This window comes from Hordeum vulgare, chromosome 3H (genome assembly GCF_904849725.1).
Source record: "Hordeum vulgare subsp. vulgare chromosome 3H, MorexV3_pseudomolecules_assembly, whole genome shotgun sequence".
In the NCBI taxonomy this organism is placed as follows: Eukaryota; Viridiplantae; Streptophyta; class Magnoliopsida; order Poales; family Poaceae; genus Hordeum; species Hordeum vulgare.
The window spans coordinates 337951678-337975458 of NC_058520.1; the positions used below are offsets into that span (position 1 = coordinate 337951678).

General features: G+C 43.7%; 1 protein-coding gene and 1 non-coding gene across 2 annotated transcripts; both read right to left on the reverse strand.

Annotated features, from left to right (window-relative positions):
* Positions 1 to 7868: 7868 nt before the first annotated feature.
* TRNAD-GUC lies at positions 7869 to 7942 on the reverse strand. The gene has a single exon. It is a non-coding gene; the product is annotated as a tRNA-Asp (tRNA).
* Positions 7943 to 21756: 13814 nt separating this feature from the next.
* LOC123443789 (ATP synthase protein MI25-like) lies at positions 21757 to 23127 on the reverse strand. Its single transcript, XM_045120319.1, has one exon. The coding sequence runs from the start codon at positions 22393 to 22395 to the stop codon at positions 21817 to 21819; it is 579 nt and encodes a 192-aa protein (XP_044976254.1). The 5' UTR covers positions 22396 to 23127; the 3' UTR covers positions 21757 to 21816.
* Between the last annotated feature and the right edge of the window lie 654 nt (positions 23128 to 23781).

Here is a 23781-nt window from a genome sequence, read left to right on the forward strand (position 1 = left end):
GATTTTACAAGAAGGCTTGGTGCGGAAAAGAAAAGAGGGCGGCCTGGCCCCTTTTCTTCTTATCATATCACAAGGGCGCGGCTCTGTATGGTATAGTACTGTGGAGCAAGTTTGGGAGTCCTTTCCACTCATTGAGGATTCTATCTAAAAAAGAAGGTCAACGGGGGAGACTACTTTGAAGTCCGGGCTGAACAAACTACTTCTCCTGCTACCAAAACAGAGAAATAAGGAAATAAGATGGATTCGTCTAATAAAATACCCAATGCCTGTAGTTGAAGAATTGTTGGATGAGTTATCTTGTGCTGTTTGGTTTACTAAGCTGGATCTGAGAGCTGGTTACCATCAGATAAGATTACATGAAGCAGACGAATACAAACCGGCATTCAAGACCCACGTCACTATGAATTTTAGGCTATTTGGGCTCACAAATGCACCACCCACCCTCCAGAGTGCTATGAACACAATTCTGGCTGAGCTGACTAGGGTTTGTGTACTTGTTTTTGTTGATGACATCTTAATCTACAGCAAATCCTTGCAAGATCATGTCACCCATTTGCAGCAAGTATTTGACCTTCTAAAGCAGAATCAACTATATGTGAAGTTGAATAAATGTTCATTTGCTCAACCACAGATAGAATACCTGGGTCATGTCATTAGTGGGCAAGGGGTGGCTACAGACTAAAAGAAGATCCTCACAGTGAAAGAGTGGCCTACTTCCAAGTAAAGCACATTAGAGTTTGGGCTTAGCAGGACAGGCGTTTCATTCACAGGAGCTTAGCTCATTTGACTGCTCAAAGACTTAAAACACCAATGCAGCACAGCACAAAGCTTTCCTTTCCTCAAGCTCATGGGATTACAATATACCATCCAATAAAAGGCTCAGAGAATAGGGCAGCTGATGCACCACTATCTAGATTACATGAGCCAGATGAACTCAATGCCATTACTTCCTGTCAACCACAATGGCTCACTGATATTGTTGCAGGGTACAGCAAAGACACATTCACCCAGAATTTACTATCTGAATTGGCAGTCCTGAGCACTCACAAGAATAGCAAATATTCATTGCATAATGGGGTCATTCGATATAGAGGAAGAGTATGGGTTGGTGCAAACTTCTAAATGAAAAAAAACATCTTGCAAGCACTTCATGCCAGTGGTATTGGTGCCCACTCTGGCATTACTGCTACTTATCACCGCATCAAGGCACTATTTGCTTGGACAGGAATCTTTCAATCAGTGGAATCTTTTGTCAACAAGTGTAAAATCTGTCAGCAAGCTAAGGTAGAACATTAAAAACTCCCTGGCCTCTTCGATCCTCTACCCATTCCTGATGAAGCATGGTCCATTATCAGCATTGACTTCATCACTGGATTACCAAAGTCCCATTACTATGATTCAATTCAGGTGGTGCACGAGACAAGCCAAACAAACAGAAACCGAATTAATACCGAAGAACACAAGCTGTGGGCCGTAAAGTGGAAACGGTTGCAGGCCAAAGCTGTCCCCCTTTGCCACTAAGACTTGAATCTTTAACCATCGGAATACCCGGTACTCTCTCTACCAAACAGGCAAGATAGTCTTATCTTGAACTCTGTCCCTTCTCTAATGATTGACAGGTTTAGTGCCTGGTAGTAAGGGTATTTTGTGGTCTATTGTCCTCCTAGGAGGTCACTCTGTAGGCTCAGCAAACAATTCACTGAAGCCATTCAAGACCGGTTGCAAGGCAGACAGACCATTGACTTGACATGACCGTAATACATACAGAATAGGAAGGATAAGCTATAAGATAGAGATCCGGATTGTTGTGCTCCGGAATAAAGAAGAATACCATCTTGTCTAATCAAATACGAATACCATCTTATTGATTTAGTCAGCTTGCATCAACACATAAGATGTGATATGAGTAGTGGGAAATAAACTCTTCTTTGATCACTTGAAACATAGTAGAAAGCATCCAAAACAGAATGAAATGTTGTTCAAAAGAAGAAGCTACCTGGCCCAACCACTACACCATTTTGCCTAATGTGTGACTACCCATATCAGTTACAACATCTTCCGTTTCCAAGTTTTCAGTGCCTTTTTCTTATAGTATACAAAATCGGATTCTGGATTGCTCTTCATTTCGTTCAATTTATCCCCTTGCTTTTCAACGTATATATATTAACCCGCCTTGTTTACCTATTTCTTCTACAATTCACATGACTCATTGAAACCAACTTTCTCCTTCCTACATTTTATCTCTACAGCAGTTATCCTGTATAATGATTTCTTTTTGGTCGCTACTCTCCTAACCGACGAGTCGGAGAGGATACGAATGTCCATTCACCCTACCACCCATCTTCCTTCTAGCTTCCTTGATCAACGACGAGTAAAGATCCCGGAAAAGATCCAAGGGAGTACAATACACTTTATATTCACGTCTTGAATAATGAGGGGGGTAAAGAAGAAAGTCCGATTTCTCTCTCCTTTGCGGATATGCCCTTATTCAGCTCTTGAAAGAAAGAGAGAATGATCAAACTCAACTAGACGGCAGTTCCTCTTGTTCAAACCTCTCTTGCCGAGTCTTCTCCTCATAGCGATTTTCGCTCTCGCTTCGCGTGTCCTAAACATAAAAAAAAGAAAGAATTGATTGTGAAAGACAAGTGTTTCATTCCCCTCCCTAATCGTTGAAATTCGAACTGTCCGCTAGCTCCTCCTTTGTTTGGATTATAGCCCTTCCTTGGGGATTTACTATCCAAAGTAAATCTTTCCAGTTTCAAATGCTACTATTTCTTCGTGGGCAGAAAGTCCAAAATCTTCTTTTTCCGGTACTCCTTACTCTTTTCTCCCGTCGTCCTACTTTCACTTCTACGGACCTTCTATCCATAACGAGTTCCAGGATTGGTGAATCGATGTGGGAATAGATAAAACGATTGTTGAGTACACAGTATAACCGTGTAGCTCATCCAGAAGATCATCAATGACCGGTATCAGGTATTTCTTTTTTACGGTTTGCGCATTGAGTTGCCTATAATCCATAGGCGCCACGAACCTTCTTTCTTCTTGTAAAGAAGAGCCGGTGAGGCATGAACTAGGTTGTAGAGTACCATTCTAGAGTAACTCCTTGATATGGCTTCAATTTCATCCGGTGGTGTGAATACCTATAAGGCCTTTGATTCACTGGTTGACTATCGTGAGGTGAATCCGATGGTCACATGGTCTTTTAGGAGGGAGGGTAGTGGGTTCTAAGAACACATCAGAGAAAGAGGACCAAACCTGCTTGAGTCCTCTTCTACATCTTGAGTACTTCCCACTCCAATGGATCTAGTTTTTAGAATAGCTTTGATCCGGCCATGTAGAGCACTCATAGAGGTCCGGCTTCACGTCAGTAATCTACCACACCCATGCTGGGACTCAGTAGAGTCCCACGAGTCAATCGACAAAAGCGAGAAACGAGGTTGTTCGACAAGGCTACGGTCTAACTTTTTCTTCCTAGCGGAGTTCAATACGAAAATAAAGGCGCTCCGCGTTGGGAATGGCGTACTACGTACGGGTGGTATTTCAGGTATTACTGATCAGGGTTGTTCTGAAAGCAAGTCAATTGGTGCTTTGGAAAGTGAGTGCCAGAGGCTAGTCACTGCTTGGTTTACAGAAGGGAAGGAAGAAAGAGATACCGAAGCAGATTCAGTATAGAAAAGAAGAAATTGATACCATTCATTCCAGTTTATTTGATACCCACTTAAAGTTTCTATCAAACCATGTCTTTTTCTTCGAACGTCAATCTCGTAGGAATTTCGACTGGAAGTGTGGTATTGAAGGGCGAAGCCTTTACTCTTTGACTTGTTTCTTTGAATATAACATAATATTGACTGCGCACTTCGAAAGATGATGGTGTATTCCGAGGATCAGTCCGTTTTTTATTGAATTCGCAAATTGATAGATCTGGATGATTCAAAGAATGATTCTTCCCTGGGTATTTCCCCGGTACCATTATTTAAATTGGAGCTTTTCAATTCCATTTTTGAGATTGAGGTGAGGGTTTAAGACCGCTCGTAACGATTTTTGTCTTTTATGGCTGGGTGGGCAAGAAAAGGATTTTACTCTTGAAGATATCAACTCATACGCCTGCTCCATACATTCAAAAACATTTTTGGTACTTTCTATGAGAATGGATAAATAGAAATGGGTACATTCCTCTTTCTCTTTCCTGGCCAAACTACCCATAAAAAAGAAGAGAGAGAGCTGTAAGAGCGGTAAAAGCAAGCTCGGTGGCCCGGTTTCACTACAGGTTGATATATCCTTTTGAAAGAAAAGTCAATTCGCTATGCTATAAGGTACCAATTCATCAAGGTATAAAACCACATCTACAGTGGGAGTCCCTATCTACTTTCGATTCCCTTCTTACTGGCTTTGCCAATACATCATACTGATTTGACGCTTCCTTACGCTTTCTTTCAAGCATTGCTTCCAGGACAACGGAGAGTATTCCAAGATAAAGAACCAGAACTGAGGTTGACACTACTGAAAGATAAAAGAATGGTGGATAGATGGATTCGCACCATCCCAAAACCGAAATACAGACAGACCAAAAAAAGACGAAAATAAATACTCCACCACCAGCCTACCTACTAGCATGTATTAAGCGAATAGCTTGTATGGTAGTTGTTAAAGAAAAGATGTATGTAGTCCCGGAAGAGAAGCAATTGTCGTACGACCTGTAAGCGTCACTTTTGACTTCCTTGCCGTTTGTGAATTGAGTCAATCGAGTTACGTTTGAAAAATGAATGGAATTCTGGAGTGGACCGAATATCCATGGCAGAACCCCACACTGGCTAGGAACTGGGCTGCACTAAGCCCGGCACTTTTTGGGCTTCTTCATGAATCTAGTTTTCAGGTAAGGTCAGATCATCTTATTGAATAGATATCTGAAAGAAAGCAAAGGAATGAATCGTTTTTCCAATTACCTTCTCTCGAAAACCATAGATCTTCTGGTTACCATTGACTATCCGGCACTTTCGTCTGTAGAGCGAAGCAAGAAATTGCATGGAAGGGCTTTTATGCTAATATCAGCCTTGTTTGGAACAATAGATGCAATCCATTTCAGTGTATGTCACTGAGTTCACCATTGCAGTTGAGACGTCAGGCAATTGAGCGTTCCCTAGAGTTTGGTTCAAAGGCTAAGGACTCCCCGCCGCCTTCATAAGGGCACTAAGGCGGAGCACGGAAAAGCAAATTGGGCACCCATGTTTTACCAGTCCCGGATCTCAGGGCCGTTTTGCCAACCGCCGACATGAACGAAATCGAATTTCATTGCGGGAAATTAGGATTTCATGAGGGAGGAAAAGGGGGTGGAGAGTCGTACAATGCATTGGTGGGATGAAGGTGCTAGCTTGGCTGAGATAGGAAGTTTCGATGTGTATGTAGATTTGGTTCTAGTGCCCCCACCCTTTTCGAGATCTGTCAGGATTAGCAAGATGTTCAGGTGTAAACTATAGAGAAATGGAATGAATGAAATGTATCTAAGAAGAAAGGAAGCCATGCTCCATCCTGTTTATAAAAAGAACATCACCTCCCTTTTTGGTTAGATACCGCTCCGTTAGGTACTAATGCTTCTACCTATCACCCGGAGGGTGAGTTTGAGAGCAGTGTTTTTTTCCAACGTTAATAGCATTCCGCGAGAAAAGTCATCTACTGATGTTGTCAGCGGAGTCCCTCGTCCATCCATGTATGAATAGCGGTATCCCCCATTTTGGACAGTGATGAGGTAGTCGACGCAATTTGCATGTGTATTTGCGTTCGGCTTTGCTACTTTCCTTCTAGAAAAGAATGTCCGCGGAAGGGAATAGTCTACGTGGCCCGGGGTAGTCTTTCAATTCCTTTATCGGGTGGGAGAGTTTAGAACCAGTTAAGCCAATAGCTGCTGCTTTAGTCACACTAGCTACATCAGTTGATCATGGATTTAGCATACCACCTCAGAATAGTCTACGTGGCCCCTTGTTTTTACTACAATTTGATATAGTGAATCCAGTAATGCAGACAGCCCTTTTTAAAGCGCTTTTAAAGCCCCTGACTCTCAAAAAGAGCTGGAGGTTTTGCCTCAACTCATTCCATGAATGTTGTTTCATTCCCCACGCGGCTGAATCCAACTCAGTCTTTATCCTGCCTTGGAGTTCTCTCTCATAACTGAAGCCAGGAGGTATTCGATTTATCGGATTTCGAGCTAGCTGCCCTTTTCTTGCTCCTTGCCATTAGCGCAGCCCTTTTCTTTTTCTTAGCTAGCGTAGTTTTTCACCTTCAAAAGAAGGCGCCAGCGCTTTTGTAGTGACCCCGGAGGGGTCCCGGGTTGCTTTGGCGCGCCCCACCCCGTCAGTCCTGTGTTGTACTTGACTTGACTCTCCCCCGCTTGCTGCTTGCTGATCGCAGTGTTCAAAAATGACACGAAGCTGGATATGAGTAGATGTTGTTGGTCGAAAACGTCTTTCATTCACAATGAAACAGAATGGTCTCGCTCGATGCGTCATTTTAGAATGTGTATTTTCATATTAAGAGTTCTTAAAAGTTATCAACTCAAAGCCCAACCGTCAAAAGGATGCTACAATGTTCGAAATTATCAACTTAACATGCCCCCTTACTTCCTTCGTGACCTCCCACTACTTCATCTACCGAAATGATTAGGCAGATCTCGTTTTTTCTAGCATTAAACCTGCTCATGATCCTTAGGCTATAGAGCATGGAGCAGACAGAGAGATGAAAGGACCACCTTCTCCTGCTTGCTTGATCGGAATCTATTCACATTTAGAATAGCTGAAGTGCTACTTAACTTCACTTAGTAGTTGAAACTCGGAGAGACAGAGAGAGGACTCTCTCATACTTGCCAATTCCAAGGCTGATCAGCAAGGGAATTGGCAGGAACCAACCTTAGTTGCCCCTCGGTAGAGTGAGTCTACTTAGCGAACTGGCAGGACGCGGAGATCGATTGATCAATATGCATATCGAGAGTTGATGGTTGACCGCCGCCCCCCTTGTCCTGTCCTGGAGGCTCCCCGGCCGGGGGGGCAAAGGGGATTGCTATCGTCACCCTTTCTCCCGGTGTATGTGAAAGAGAAAAAGTGACGCACTTTTTTGATTTTCGGTCTGCGGTTGGTTGGGCCAAAGAACGAGAGTCAGCTTCCTTAAGTCCGTTCTTCCTCAGTAGCTCAGTGGTAGAGCGGTCGGCTGTTAACTGACTGGTCGTAGGTTCGAATCCTACTTGGGGAGATTTTATTCATTCAGAATTCGAATTGATAGTTATAGCTTTTCTGACTAGCGACCCCTGTCCTTCTCCTTTTTTTTTCTAAAGACGCAGCAGAATCGTCAAACGGGACATCAAAAGTGGGAAGTTGATTGTAGGATTTCTATTCCTCACTCTCGTATAGGTGAACTTGGTTCGTTCAATGAAAAGGGATAAGAAGGATCCACTGGGAATGAATGGGAAGACTGGGGTAGTATCTTCATTAGCCGGAAGGAATTAGTCTCCACTAGCGTAATTCGAAGAACGAACAAGAAAAGGCGTCTTTAGGTAGGAGGATGGATGGATGTGGTCCAATGGCTAAAGCTCTGCCAGCTTCTTGTAGACTGGCAGTCTCCGAGAGGAACCTTAACCCCCCGGGTTAGGCCGGGTGGGATGGTATACTTTTTTTTTCGCCACAAGTGGGAACTCAGTCCTTGGTAAGACACAAGGGGGGAAGGAAGATCTTCACTCATTCATTAAGTGCCTGCGGTGAGACCCACAACAAACGAAGGGGGTGGAGGGAGACCGAAGAAGGAACAATTGTCTTGAATGCTACGCTGGGATCAGCAGCTTCCAGTGTTTTCAAAATGAGTCGGGCAGGAAGAGGAAGATCGGGCGGGGAAAACGGGGTTCGAACCCGCGACTTCTGGCGTGACAGACCAGCACTCTAACCAACTGAGCTATTTCCCCCTTTCGTAACTACTGTCGATTCAACAGTCACCTACCGGTTACCTTTGTAACTATACCAAAGTAGCTGTACAACAGAATGCCCTTCGCCTTTAGTACTTTTCTTTTTCTTTTGACGACAGTAGAAAGAAATGGCTCTGCTCGCTTAGAGAAGGGGCTCCGCGCTCTATCAGCTATCAGTTAGTTGGCGCTACGCGCGACTTCAGTTGACAAAAGCGAACAAGATAGCGCTAGCGCCCGCGGAGAACTTTCGTTTGTTCGCCTTCTAAAAGGCCTACTGACCTGCCGGTGAAAAGCCGGTTACAAAAAAAATAATAAGACGTAGTGAAAAAGTACCAAAACAACTGAAGCCTACATCCCACTACGTCTGGGTTCCCCCTTCCTATGAACCTTGAGTCAATAGGTAGGGTCAACTATACCAAAGTGGAAGGGCCACTATCTAAGCTATTAGTGGGCTGGTTTGAACTATTGATTTACTGAATCGAGTGAAGCTGTGTTGCGTAACATATAGGTCGCCAAGGCCTAGAAGTACAAGTGGTCGCCCTAACGGTCACTCTCAAACTCACTACTTGAGTGACGAAAGTCACTTTTATTCTTTAATAGGGCTTGCCAAAGAACCCCTCCGGGGCCCCGGGAAGAGGAAGAAGGAGATAGAGCAAAGGTCTCCTCTTTCTGTCCGCTCTTCCCGGCATGTAGAGATCCGATTGGGCTTATAGTTTAATTGGTTGAAACGTACCGCTCATAACGGTGATATTGTAGGTTCGAGCCCTACTAAGCCCATCTGACCTGCTTAATCAATGACTCCGGTAGTCACCTGAACCACTCTCTCGGATAGCCCACAGCCTCTCTTCTGGATGCGAAAGAAGATTCGATCAACGTACAAGGTTTGCCTTCTTGTGAGAAGGAGGGTTCTGAATTGTGTTCTCAGTGCAAAGGGAGTCTTTGAGAAGGTTCCGTTTTTCTGAAGAGAGAGAAGATCAGTAGAGCAGTCCGGCAGCTGTTCGGGGGTCAGCTTTGGGATTTGCCTGATCGACCCCTACCAGTGTATTAATCTACAAAAATGAAGATTGACATTCGTCAATTTACCGGATCTATCCTCTTCTACTAACTTTACAAAATGGAAGGGAAAATGTGAAGACCAAAGATGTCAACTACTAAGCATAGTCAATTGCAAATCGGCCGGTTGGTTTGCTTCTCTCCAAGTATGGGAGATTTTCCAATCTTCGAAAGACGCTCGTACTTTCTTGATCTTATGAAGAAGGGGCTTTCCTTAGCTGCGGACTTTGGGATCTTGAGAGTAGACCATGTCTTACGTTAGGGAATCCGAATCAATCCAAATCCTCTGACACTCCTTTTCAGCTGCTATTTGAATACATGTTCAGATGCAAAAGAGCTCGACTTCGAGTATGGTCTTGTTCTTAACTGCTTGAGAGAACGCATATATCCCCTTTTTATTGCTAAACCTCCACAAGCCTTCCCATGCTCGCTAATTGAACCGTCCGTCTTCATCTTAATCCATTCGTTTCCCGGTGGTCAACACACAATAGAATATGTTTGTTTTTGATCGGATTGAGACAAAAGTCCCATTTTTTAGGATGTTTGCCGATTCTTCCTCTTCTTTCTCTCATAAAACTGGAGATACTAGCTTCTAATCTGCATATTTTTGCAAATCCTTTTCCATTTGGATTTTTGAAAACATTAACTTACCTCTAGAATTAAACTATATATAACGTTGACGTTCCGCCAAAATGTGCCAGAGCGAGTGAAAGGCAAGCCTACCCACGGTGTTAACTTGCCATCCCCAACAAATCTGCTAGCAGCCCATTCGAGTTCCGCTTGGAAACAAGAAGCTCTTCTTTATTTGCGTTTTTTTGCCCAAGATAAGCCCATTTTCCAGAGCCAAGCCTATTATAAGAGTTCAACTGCCATATTCGGATGGAGTCCAAATGCTTGCATCTTGGGCTGAAGAATGACCCAATTCCTTAGCTTCCATGCATTAATCATATCCGGGGATGTGGGAATAGGGAGATGCCATCCATCTACACGACACGATAGCTTAAGCAAAGAATAGAGAGAGCTAAGCTAGAATACAAACAAAAAATATATTCCACTAGCGTAGGCCTACCATAGAAAAGTCTAAAAAAACCTTTTCTTTGTCTGTCAGCGGGAGAGAAAGCAAGCTTACGGTGCTTTGGATGTTAATGTTTTTGTAGGATACTAAGCACCTATATATATATACATTGTTTTATACTCCTCTGTACAAGCGTATAAGAGCTATTATGCTCGATAAAAGGAAGTTTATGAATAAGTAAGTCTTTCTTTTTTGAATAGCCGGCGGGAGAACTTACTTTTCCGGCTATCGTATGAACAATGCCGTCCGCTTTTATTTTTTTAGTTTCCATGGATCTCTCCGACGAAGTAGCGGAAGCATGAAATGCTATTCACGAATGAGCATTGCTATCTGATTCCTACAAAAGAGATAGGGGAAGCTCACTTTTGTCAAATGGGGCTAGAAAGCATAGAACCCCGTCTTAAATCAACCGGTGAATCCAGAATCAAAGTGAGGAGAACAGGATATGTTATGAGAAGAGTGACGTGGGAATAGATTGCATTTCAAAAAGAATCTATACACTCAATAAGCCAGAACGGGAAGATTCAACTGCAAAAAGAACTGGTACGGTGTGAGAAGAGGCCTATTCTCAATAATGAACAAGATGATGCAGCTCTAGTTGCTGGAGGCAGAGGACGTGGACGCGGCAGGAATAGATCCAGGGGGAGGACGCGAATAAAAAAGGCTATGAGGATCATAAAAATTGAGGTGGAGGGAGATTGTATAACTAAGGATCGAGTAGAGGAAGACGTCAGTCTTTCAGTTGTAGATGATCATTACCGAAAAAGATGTACATTCGAATGAAAAAAGAGGGCCTGTCCGAGAGGAAATAAAGAATATTCATTTGCGGATTCTTCCGAACAAGCAACGGATTGAGCAACTAGCGCGAAAGCCGTTGCGCGTTAGCGCATCCGTTTTCTTGCTCGGGAACGAGGGGACTAAAAAAATTGTCAAAAGCCATCTTTCTCTTTAACTAACTAAGTATTCTAAAAAATATGTCTATGAGGTATTTTGACTTAATGGGAAGTAGGCATCTCATTCATAGGCAAGAGCAGGCCGGCCTGAAGGCATGAACTGAAGGCAGGCAAGAAGGCATTAAATGGCTTTGAAGGATGCGGTGTAAAGATGCGGAGTACAGTATCTTTCTTTCTATAAAAATATATGGAATCCGCGATCCTATCCTATTTTTGAAGTCATTTTTGCATTCGAAATTATTTTCTTTCGCAAGAGCACTCAAACATAGATTGAAGATCTTCAGTTCTTTGGTCGGCAGCCGCAGTCAGTAATAGCAAGCAGCGTCCCATACTACTTTTCCTTTGAATGTTCATTCTGGAATTGAATGTCACAAACAAGACTCATACTTCAGACTTTGAACTGCTTGAATCAGGAGCTGTAATCCGCAGCTTTAGAGATAGGGGCGGCAGTCACAGCATTGGCAGCAGTGAGCAGAGGTCAAGAAGAAGAAGCGGTAAGAGCAGTTAGAGAGCAAGCAGCGGCTCATCAAACCTTTCTGTTTCGGTTACAGCTCAAGCGGTTTGTTTTCAAGTAAGGTACTCAAGCAAGCTTTCCTCCTGAAGACAGAGTTTCGGGTGAGCTAGCAAAGAAAGTCAGCAGTTAACCGGAAATTTAGGTCAAATTAGCATTTCGTAAGTTTTAGTAAGGCCAGTTATGGGAAGCAGGCCATGGAGAAAGAGAGGAATCAATCGTCCAACGCTATGTTAACAAATACGTGAAAGGTTTGATTATTCCATACACTTGAACGCGTTCCTTATCAATAGGTTTCGGAGAGACGAGCAATGATTGCTTGACGATCTTCACTGCATGAGACTAGACTTGACTCAAGCTTCATACGAAAGCATTTACTGAACTAAAGCCGTTGAGCCAAGTCAAGCGAAAGACTTATTCGAAGAAAGCTTTAATAGAGTTTGTTGTCCCATGCCTTTCTGATGGTGAACCTCCTACTGCTTCTTCCAATTCTGAAACTGGGATTGGCCTGTTGACTTTGCCCTTCCTTTAGACAAAGAGCCCCCAGTTTCGCCAAAAGACCTCTGCGTGTTGTCATTCAACTCCACACAAGCCTGTCGTTGGGCTACTTGCGTCTTCGGCAGATACAAAGGAGAAGTGACGGTCGGTGAAATAGCCCTCCAACTCGTAGCTCTTCTTGCTTAATGTGAAAACTCTCCTTTCCGATGAAAACGAGAAAGAAAGATGTCAACTACTAAATGTGCTGCTTTGTGAATTTGATACTAGGTAGTTCTCCCCCCTCGGCAGGCAAGTAGCCTTTGCGGCTTACATCTCTGCTACAGGAGGGTATGAACCCCCGGATCTAGGCGAGGTGATGGCGGGGAACTCCAACAGGTTTTGGTTTCCTCCTCACTGATTGATGGAGCCCAAGACTGCTTGACGACTTTCGGTGTGGGGTCAGCTTGAGCCGAGGTCGTCTCGTAACAGGAATAGGAAGAATAGCAAACAAGCACACAAGCAGGAATAGGAATATTGGCTGTCACTATCCTCTGGTTAGCAATCAACTACGGAGCTGGCAACTCACAAGCCAGCAAGTCAACCTCTGTCAGATCTTCGGCCCAGTTTATGGACGAAACTGACTCTACTTCCTCATTCAGGCTGATATGAACTGCTAAAGTTTTCATCTTTAGCGTGGATATCGTAGGTATAAATGAAAGAAACTGGAATCAGGAAGTTGTTTCTTTCTCTCGATACGCAGAGGGGAGAGCATGCCCTGTCTCAGGCAGTATATCAGTCGTTAACGATCTTACCGGGACACATCCAATTGGAACTAGAATCCCAACCTCTTTGGAAGAAGCTCCAAATAGAAAAAATTTCAGAGCGGGGAATCTTCCTACAAACTCAAATGTGTTAAATATATATATACCTACCTCTGCCTAGAAAAACTGGAGTTTCAGGCACCCTCGTGGGAGACATTGGATGTTGTCAACCGGCCTTAAAATGCTCATAAACAGCTCTTCCCCCTTTGACTTAGTTTTCGCTCTCCTCTGTTTCTAGTAGAAAAAGCCTGATCCTACTTTGCGAGTCCAACAGGTCTAGTATTCTTTTCTTTTTCGTCTGAGGGAACATGGTAGCCCTGATCTAGCTAAGACTTGAGATTCCATTCTATTTCATTCTGATCTCGTTATGAGGAAATAGGTGAGGCGAGGCTAAGACAAGATATGGGACTTCCCGCGCTAAGTTGTTCCAATCTCTGTACTTAAGTAACCGAACTCGAAAGTGCTGCTATGAGCTAGATTTGTGCGTACAAGGGTAAAGAAGCGAGCAAGGCTACCTTTCCGCTGGAAATCCTATACCTGAGTGCTATTTGATCAGAGTGAGTTGTAATTGAGCTTGATTTACTTGCTCTTCTATTTGCATTTTTTGTTAAGTATGTGGGTGACTCATCGTCGTGAGATCGGTTGGTCGAAAATTCTTTTCAAGTAGTCTCAGTCGGCGAACTCGGCTCCACAGAAGAAGTCAGTAGTGAATCAAAGAACTCATGCATGTAATCAGTGACTAGGGATCGATCAATCGGATGCAACCGAGCCATACAAAAAGAATTGGAAAAGGGATGACGCAAGAGCAGCGGAAGGTGACTTAGCAACATCAGTCATTTCCTATAGAAAGGAAGGAAAGGATCTCTCTTCTGTCTAGACGAAAGATCTCATTTTTGCTACCGCTCTCCCTCTTATGAGTCTCTGTCAGCCGTTGTTTAGTAGCTTTCAACGCGAGTTCAGTCATTCTCTTATATACTGAAAAGTACGAACTGACTTAAAGCACGAACATGAAGGAAAGGCTGAATTCGAAACATCTTGAATCGGATTCTCTCTTCTCAGAGAGCTTGAGAGTGAAATGAGTGGGCCGGCCAAAGAAGACCACTATGGAAGTGAAAGGGGAGGGCAAGAGCGGTTCGAAGACCATAGCCCGATGTGGGTACATTGGCGTCATCGTCGTATGAAATTCACGCACAAAGGGCGCCGCATCACTCTCAATGGCATTCAAGATAATCCTTCCTGCCGTCCAATCTCTGTCCGTAAGCTGCAAGGATTGCTGAAACGGGGTGCTGTTAGCCAGTGTGTGCAAGTGCGTCAGATTCACCAGGAGCATGATCTGCAAGCAATTACTCTGGATGCTGATCCTGCAGAGCAGACACCTCCAGCTGTTCAAGAACTGCTACAGGAGTTTGATGCTTTGTTCCGGGAGCCAAAGGAATTACCCCCTCGTCGTGCCTGTGACCACCAAATTCCGTTGGTGCCAGGTGCAGTGCCAGTCAATGTCCGGCCATATAGATATGCACCCCACCAGAAAACAGAGATCGAGAAGCAAATCTGTGAGATGATGAACAATGGCATTATTCGTCGCAGCACGAGCCCCTTCGCTTCTCCAGTGCTCTTGGTTCGTAAGAAGGATGGATCCTGGCGCTTTTGAAATATCCTATGCCAGTCGCGGGTTGTCCCAAGCTCAACGTAGGTTCGCAAGAGAAAAAGAGGGGGGTACCTTGTCTGTCGGTCGAAGAAGGCAACAAACAAGTGGAAGCAACCGATGCTTTGGTCATTCTACTCCTTGATGCCAGTCTGTGCTTGCTGTCATGCTGGCAAAAGCGGGGGTTTCGGCCGGTTTTACCTACTATTGGATTTGAACCAATGACTCTCGCCGTATGAAAGCGATACTCTAACCGCTGAGTCAAGTAGGTCAAGCTGAGTCAAGTCAGAGAAAATCGAAAAAAAGAGAAAGCCAACCAAAGCGCAACCAGAGTTCTCCGCGGGGTGGAGCGCTAAGAAAGAGAAAGCGTTATCGCTATACGAAATGAAGCAGCGGCTAGCACACTAAGATAAACCACTTGGTTTAAAAAACTGCTTAGTGGCGTGTGATTTCAACACTATTCCAGAGGTATATGACAAAAATTGTGGGAGAGACCTCTATGTTCCTCAGCTTAAATCATTCTATGATTGTTTACAATTCTGTCATCTATTTTACATGAGGGCTAGAGGGTGGTCTTGGAGCAAGAAAAGTGTTGAGTCCAGGCGCATTATGGTACGACTGAGACTGAGTTGGGCAGGAGCAAGCGGTTGGATTGGCCTGACTCTTCAAGACCAAAGATACTCGGCTTCCTCTTCATCAAGTCACGAAATTCGACCCTTAGTTAGCAGCACCAAAACTAGAGCAGGCCCAAGACAAGCAAGAACAGTCAGTCAGCACCGATCAGGCAGGAAGCAGACAGTAAGCTAAGAATACTGGAAGAAGGTGGTCGCTCAGCCAAAGCCCTAGTTCAACCAGAACAGTAGGGAAAGCGGTAGAGGCCGCTCCGTAGCTTTGGTCGTCGCACTCTAATCCGCTTTAGAAGAAGCAGCTATTCTATTGGACTGCTTGGCTATAAAGCCTATAAGTAAGAACTCTGGGGAAGGAATCCGATCTGCAGATGAAGCAGAAGCAGGCAAAAGGCGAGCGCACAGCGAGGAATTTTCCATACTAGATCGACTCAACATTACCGAATCTACTCTGAGACTCTCTTCTCTTCATGGTTGGCTGTAAAAAAAGAGTCTCTTTAGTCCCCAACTCTATGGATTTTACTTTTTGGCTCAACACCCTGCTCTCGACGTTTGCTCGGGACGGGAGGCTATGAAATAGTTGAAAGCAGATGCAACATTAAAGAAAGTCAATCCAGTAGCCTTAAGTCGTACCGAACACTATGTCCTAATAGTAAGGGATTTCTTTCAACCCGGTGGTAAGCCGGTGGTACCCGGAGAAAACGTTGCCCGAAGGAAGGGACTAAACCCATCTGTTCAAGTAGTAGCCAAGTAGTACCGAAGGAGTATCTCCGAGTTAAGGAGTACCGAAGGGAAGGAAGAAAAACCAAGTGAAAGTAAGAAGTATAAGTAGTAGGCTATCGATTAGGTTTTTCTACTTAATTAAGCTGCTTATGCAAAGTTTTAGAATTTGTTCACATAGGCAGCGTGATTGGGGGCATATTTGTTGCTTCCCAAGGTAGTTAGTTCACCACACAGGCATGTTAGTACTAAACTGCAGAAAACTATTAAGTCATCCAATTCATGCCGCATTGCAAGATTACTCTACCACTCTATAAATGGTATATAGATAAGTGTCTTCACTTCATCAAATGAAAATCAAAGAAATTGAGTACTAACACGTATTGCTATGGATGCTGCAAACAGGCTTTCGGCAGCAATTCCAGAAAAAAGGAATAGGTGTTTTAGCCAGGTCATCAAATCAGGGGGGATATGCCAAGAAGAAATCCATGGAAATCAGCATTCCAAGAACAATAAGTTGGCACTTTCTTTCATATATAAACTATTTATTGAGGGAAAAGATATGAAAAACTAGACTGGAATCGATTGAATGCACTATCGTTATGCTTTGGCCAACCCTCTTTTCCAAGTTCCTCTTGTTTATCCAATCTGTATTCCAATCAGAAATCCAAGGTAAGATCAAGCCAAAGGGGAATCTAGGTACCGTTGACCCAGGAAATCAAGTATCAAAGGACCCGGGCAATAGGTTTATGACTGAACTGAAACTAGAGCAGGGAATAGCAGGATGCCTATGTTTCCAATACAGAAATCCTTAACAGAACAGAGCACAGACAATAGGGCCAACTATTGATCTTACTTTCCCTCAATAAATAGTTTGGATTGGATAAACAATCCTACTTTCATTCCAATCATAAAACAAGGGAAAAGATCAAGGGAGAAAACCTTCCAAGAAAACTAGTAACCAAACCTGACGAACTTGCATTTGTTGAGCGAAAAGAAGAGTTCAACAGGAAGAACGTATGAAGAGATTGAGATGTTTGGATCTTGGCTAAATTTATAAGCGAAGAATGCACGTGAAGTATTAAAGGTACATTCGACTATATCTCATTCTATAGAAACCATTTCTCAATCTATAGAAACCATTTGCTTTAGGTAGACGTGATGGTACTTCCACTATTTTGGCATCTTATGGAACCCAATTCGAGATATATAAACTAGATCCTTGTTATTAGAATGATGATCTCTTGGCTATGACTGAGTCATATATTAATGGAAATGGTTTTCTCCTCCGAAAGTCCAAGTTGAGTCCAAGTAGTGGCAAACTAGAATCCTTCTTTTCTTTTCCCTTCGTGGTTAGTTTCAGTTCAAATGACGAATTGAGACAGAAACCAATGGATTCCAGTGGCTGGGGGATCCTATGTCTATAGATAGATTCAAGTACCATTCTATACCCCTTCCCTAGCGCCCTATAGACCTGTTTTGCTAAGTGGGTCCTACTTAGCTGGTCGGCCTAGGGGGGGTGCAATTCAGGAGACAAGTTCTACAAGTTCTCATGGCCGAGATCCCCGTATTGGTAACGCGGCTGGTGCTGACTCGTTCAGAGAACAGACCCCCGATGTTCTTGGGAAGAAAGAGAGAAGGACGGCCTTGTAAGGGAGATCCTGTGTTGGAAGATATTGGTGGGTGTCATCTCGTTCAATTCTGGGTCAAATGACAAGAGGGCCGTTCAAGCAGATTAGAAGTAGATGTTGTTGAGAAAAGGTCAAAGTGCCACTATGGAGGTCGGAACAAGCGTCTACCTACCAAGTGAATTGTGATTGAAATGACGATGGCAACAGGTTGAGCTCTATCCACTGAAATTGAATCCATCGATGCGGTAAAGGACAGAGCAGAAACAAATCCTCCATTTCCCTGCCTTGCGACCGAACAAAGAAGAAATGCTAGAGTGAGGAGACCTGTTGGTTGACCAACTGAAGGAAACGACGCCTCTCCTGCTTTGCTTACTTTTGGCCAGCATTCGTCTTCGGCTTACAGTAGCGTTTGCAGCTCTATTGGAAATCGAATTTCTATGTCCGTCCATAAAAAGCATCAACTTCTAGTGCCGCCATCCACCACAAGAGTAGGTAACCTGCTCGCTCTTTTCTCTATTGGGGGATCTAGGTATATCTTCCAACTCTCCTTCCTGCACACTGGCATACAAAGCAGCCTCATAAACTGCATTTTGTAACTGAACCTCCACAGTTTGAAAACCTAAGGGTGGATCAAAAGGCACCGGTATTCTCTAATCTAACTTGAATTCAGATCAATAATCAAGGGGCACAAGAAGAAGGCAAGAGCGCGGTTCCGGCTAAAACCAACTCTGCGAGGAAAGCAGAACTCAGCGGTGACTGATCCGCTCGAACCACACTACTTACTTAGGCTCACTTACGAGAGCTCCCCTGACTCTGATCTCTGATCTAGTAGATGCGAGAAATCAATCCAACTCCATCTGATCTTATGATCTTTGCAGAGGACAAAGGTACTTTGTATATTTCCTCCATTTATATTCGTAAGAAAGAACTCCCACTATTCGTTTGTATCAGCCTTTAGCGGGTCTTGGTGAATCAAAAAAAGGCGTAGATAATGCGCATTGCTTTTGAGTTCGATTTGAACTAACTAGTTTCCACGGTTCTCCAGGAACCTACCGTTTGTTTGGAGTATAGCCAAGTGGTAAGGCATCGGTTTTTGGTATCGGCATGCAAAGGTTCGAATCCTTTTACTCCAGATTATGAAGACCCGATCGGATTTGTCAAGAACGAGCTAACAACTACAGGGGAAGCGGCTCAGTATCAACATACCACCTGCCCGTCTTATCAATGACAATCATCCGTTTGGATGAGGCCATTCTAAGGGTTGTTTAGGATTGGTATCTGCTCTCTTCCCACGGAGTTCTTGTCCCCATGACCAGTATCAGCAGAGGCAAGACCTGTAAGCATCAAGCTAGCCAAGAAGTAGAAGTTGGTAAAGATGGCACAAACAAAAGAAGAAAGGAACTTGGTTGGTGATCTTACATACGGGAGGCCTTCTATAGAGTGAGGCAAATAGCGATTTTGCTATAGATACTGGGATCAGAAAATGGTAGTGGATGTGGACGCCGAACAGGTGGCACGAAATGCTCGTTCAACGGACGGAGTCATACCACCGCCTCCTCCTGCAAACGAGCAAGTTCTAAGCTTTATCGATCTTCTCCGGCTCACGAAACTCTGGTCTAATGCCCGCCTTTAGAAAGGACCTGTTTCTTCCTATTATTCATATCCGCTAGGGGTACGAAGGAGAAGGAGACCGGATGCGTTAAGCTAGTTGGTAAGAGTTCTTGTCATTATTGATAGTGGCCCTAGAGAAAGAGCTTACGCTGATTGTTCTAACTTCATTCATATTTGATTCCGCAACTGAGACCTTTTCCCACATCTGTGCCAGGAGGGCAAGCGGTCAAAGCAGAAAGGGTTCTCGCTTCTCCGTCTGGAAGGACACCAAATGGACCAAATCCTATCAATCTTTCCTTACGACTCGACTTAAAAAAAAGGCCGCAGAGGGCTAAAGGCAGTATCTTTAGTCTACCCAACTCCCTTGCTGCCTATTTCCTTTTATACGGTCATTCCGTGGGGCCACAAGCACCATCAATTGCATTATCCCCGGTACCACACATCACTCCAATCAGAATAAGCGGGAATGCTGGTTGGAAAGACAGAGAAATAGAATAATGAGAATCATATGGTCTGCTTGGGAAGATAAGCGAAGAAAGCTCTAAGGTTTCCCTTCCTGCATTCAGAGCTTATCAATTCGTCCCACGCTATATAGTGAAGCAAAGCTATCTATAAATCGAGCATATCTTTTATCCGGAAGGTAGTGGGCTTTCACCCGTACTCGCCCTTCCACTTCACACTTACTAAATTAGGCTGAGTGTATGCGCACATGAAAACAAACAGAAAACGAGTGAGCACTTTCTTTCTATAGACAACGGTCAAGTCTGCGATCCAAACAGTGATGAAAAGAATTATCAAATCATTCGCGGATGGACGTGAAAGAAGGAAGAACCAAATGGCACTGCTTCCTCAAAGCGAGCTTCGGGTACCCGATCAAGGGACTAATGAAACACCAGTACATGTCATACAGAAGCTCCACTCATCCCTCCGCCAGCCCAACCTAAGTTTCTATCGGACTGAGCTATTCTTCAATCCAGTGCCCTAATCCTTTCGAACTTGGGTCCAGAAAATAGTGCTATTGTACAACCTGGGGAAGTAAAAGCACATTCTAAGTGGGCCGCATGGGTCGGCCCTTTCACCTCATTCTTTTCCGTTTCCACGCTCTGAAACCGGGTTCTTTCACTTCAATCTCTCTCATAATCAAGCTGAGATATGATGTTGTTTCATCCTAGAATTATGAGAAATCCCTTGTTGGCTGGGACGGACCCTTAGTATAAGATAAGTCAACACAACAGGTTGTGTCAGTTTCTCAAAAGACATGGGCTCGCCTTTCGGGGTGACTAGCTGCATTCATTGGTTTGCTTTCTTCCACCAACTTCACAACCATCCTTCGTTGATGACAGGCAAGCTCAACCACAGTTTCCGTAGTTTGGTTCAATTCATTCGGCATTTCCATTTCCAATTGGTAAGTTATATTTTCTCCGACCCAAGGAAGAAGATCACAAGCGGGAGTCCCCTCTAGGAAGAGATGCTTTCCAAAGGCCGTACGCTACTGTTGAATGGCCAAATAGGGATTGAAACAGAGTAAATAACTAGAGTATCCCGTCGTAGTGGTAGCTGCATTTACGCGACCGGGTCCGAGCCACGGGACAAGACCAAATTGGATTGGATTTGTCACATCCGCGGATGGAAGACCGTAGATTTCTCACTTTCCCTACTCGGAGAGCACGTGTATGTAGTCCGCCTGTATCTACTTATTTATTCGGAGAGCGCCATTAATAGGATTCAGAAGTCGTACAAGCTATGGCGGAGCCGTTTACCAATGCACCCAGTTCTCCTCATATTTGATTCTTTTTTTGGTATCATTGGTTCCACGTACGTCTTTTGGGCGAGCTTTCTTCACTGTCATCAAAACCAACGCTCAAACCGAAGCTTTCCGAGCAGTTGTTTATTTCTCACTTTAGCTGCTGTCGTTTTCCTCTTCCGAATTAAGCGAGTGAAAAACAAGGGGATCAGAAGAACAAACAATAAGAATGAGGGATTGAAGTCCGTTTCCTTCGTATCGTATTTCAACGGATCGGGTAGTTCTAGTCTTTTTTGATTACTCCTTCCTTTTTCCCATCATTTGACATAACATAATTAAGAAACTGTTTGATGGTCAACGGAACGAGTAGAGAAGAAAAATGCCCTTATTCCAAAGGAAGTGAGTGCCAAAGCGAAAATAGAGTAAAGAACAAAAGAACGAAATGCAAGGGTTGCATCCGCTGTTTCAAGTCCGGACGGTTCCTCCGCTAGGTTATTGAGTTGGCTCCCCCGTTATTCTTCATCAGACAACGCACACTTAATGGAAAAACGAGGTATCTTTTTGGAAAACTTCTCTACTTACGACTTTGTTAGCGCTTTGAGGGCTTCACTATGTTCTCTGAAATCTTGTATAAATAAGAAAGAAGTCTTTCTCAGGAGATGACTCTGCTGATACCGAGTTTCAATGCAAAATGGCTCCCGCTTCTTCTGAAAGAAAACTGGGGAAAAATCAATATGGAGCCGTCAGAGGCTTATCTGGCCGATATGACTTCCAGAAATTCTTTCCTGATAAAAACCTAAAATGGAGGGGTTGGGGCTTTGGCTCCAGGCTCAAACTCTATCTTGTGGTAGACTGCCCTCCAAGGGAGCGCTTGGGCAACTAACTTGTGGGGCATGACATCCCAAATTCATCATTTACATTAGGAATTTCCTGATAAAAAGTCTTACGTGTATTGGATCCGCTCTTCTGTTAGCATGAACACATGAATGAGATTCTTCTTATTCTTCCTAAATAGAACCCCCCACCCTCACCTTTCTTAGGACTATCAAGCCTTCTCGAATTAGGTCTATGGTAGAAGCTTTGAACGTAGACCCGGATAGAAATCTTTCACTCACTGAAAAGTGAAAACCTGTGACTATATCGTCCTGAAGACGGATGCGGCGGGAAGAAGTGGCATTTAGAAGTGTTGCTGACTTTACATTTAGGTTTCGGCATAACAAAGCTTGCACTGTCTTTTCGCACTTAGGCGCACAGCGTGCCGTTGGTAATGATTCTACTACGGTGCTGCAAATTCGCAAGCTGATCCTAAGTAATCGTTGTTCTTCATTGGATTCCTCCGGAATTACTTCGTTAGGATTGAAGAATTGCTGCAATTCTTCCTGAATAGACTCGATTCTCCCGTCGAGAGTTTCTTTGAAAGTCTTACCTAAACTCTTCCGACTGAATATGAGAAAGCCTATAAAACAACGAGCTACTATCATTTCTTCATTATAGATTGAGATCTTCTTCGGACTTGATGCACAAATAGATGGAATAGCAGCAAATAGCATATTTCTATCCTTCATATCCGTAGAAATCAATCTCATCTCCAGGTAACTCCATCTTTTTCAGCTCTGCTCCCGAAAAGAGAAAGGAGACTGAGATAGGGGTTGTCCTTGGTTTTTCCAAGGAAAGCCTGATTTAGCATGTAACGTGAACATGAGCGGACACCCACACAATCGAGATTTGAAGAAAAAGTACCATACCATTGTTGTTTTTAGGGCGAAAAAGAATGGGTCATCTTTGTCAATTGATAACTGAGTGAGAGAAGACAATCACGTTCTTAAAGCGGTCGGTTCGCCGGATTCACAACCTTCCCCTATTGGCCGGCTGCCCGTGAAACACATAGGCTCCTATCGCATTTATCGATCGAGAATGGTCTCATCACATCAACACTTTCTATATGTTATTTCGAGATTCGAAGAAGCAAGCAAGTTTATAGGGCATATAGTTGTTTTTTTGTAGGGCGAGCCAAGATCTTATCTTATTTGCAGGTCGTATAAATGAAATGATTGGAAAAATCATATTTAATTTGGAGGTGCGTAGTGTCTTACGGGGCTGGCTCACAATACAACAATTATCGCTACTGATTCCAGATAGAATGTTGATACCGGTGGAAAAGCACTTCTTTCTATGTATAGGGCAGTGAACTAAAAAAAAAGTGTCCTTTCTCGATACATAACATTGTATAAGTCAACCCAAGTCGCTTCTTCATCTCCGGGAATCCGGTAAGGTACTTTTGGAACACCAATGGGCATATTAGATTCATATTATTATATTTAAGTAAGAAAACTACACTTTAATATATAAACATAAGAATGGAAGAGAAAGAAAGAACCTGAGAAGAGCTTAGTTGGAACTCTTTACCGGGATCATAGGGGCTATGCTCCCCTCTCTCTGTCTCAGTCCCAGCCAACGGCATAGCAACACCTACTCTTCCTTCTGATGCAGCCTTCCTGGATCCATAATTTGGCTTCCTCGTTTATTGATTGCTTGCAATCGCCACAACACCATTGAGTGAGCGTCATAGAATCCTCAAGGCGTGAAGTAGAAGTTCTTCGAACCTTGATTGTGTGTGTTCGTGCCCACTCCAATAGAGCATTTGGCCCTGTGAGCTTTGACTACGAAAGCTACCTATGTCAATCAGTATAGCCACTAGAGGGATTGGAACAGGTATATTCCTTCTCAGACAGTACTTTAAGACAAACACGGTTCACAAGGTGGATTTTCTATCTATTAGTTGACTACGGAGCTTCCTCATCCCGACCTATCTATATGTGAAAAGCTCTCCGCCAGAATCTTCGTAGTAGTAAGTCGTGGGTTACAAGCTGTCCCTTCCTCAAACCACCCCGCAATAGATATAGGGTTTACCAACCTCAGGCATGGACATAGACACCAGATCATTTTGATCGAGGACCCATTTTAGGAATAAA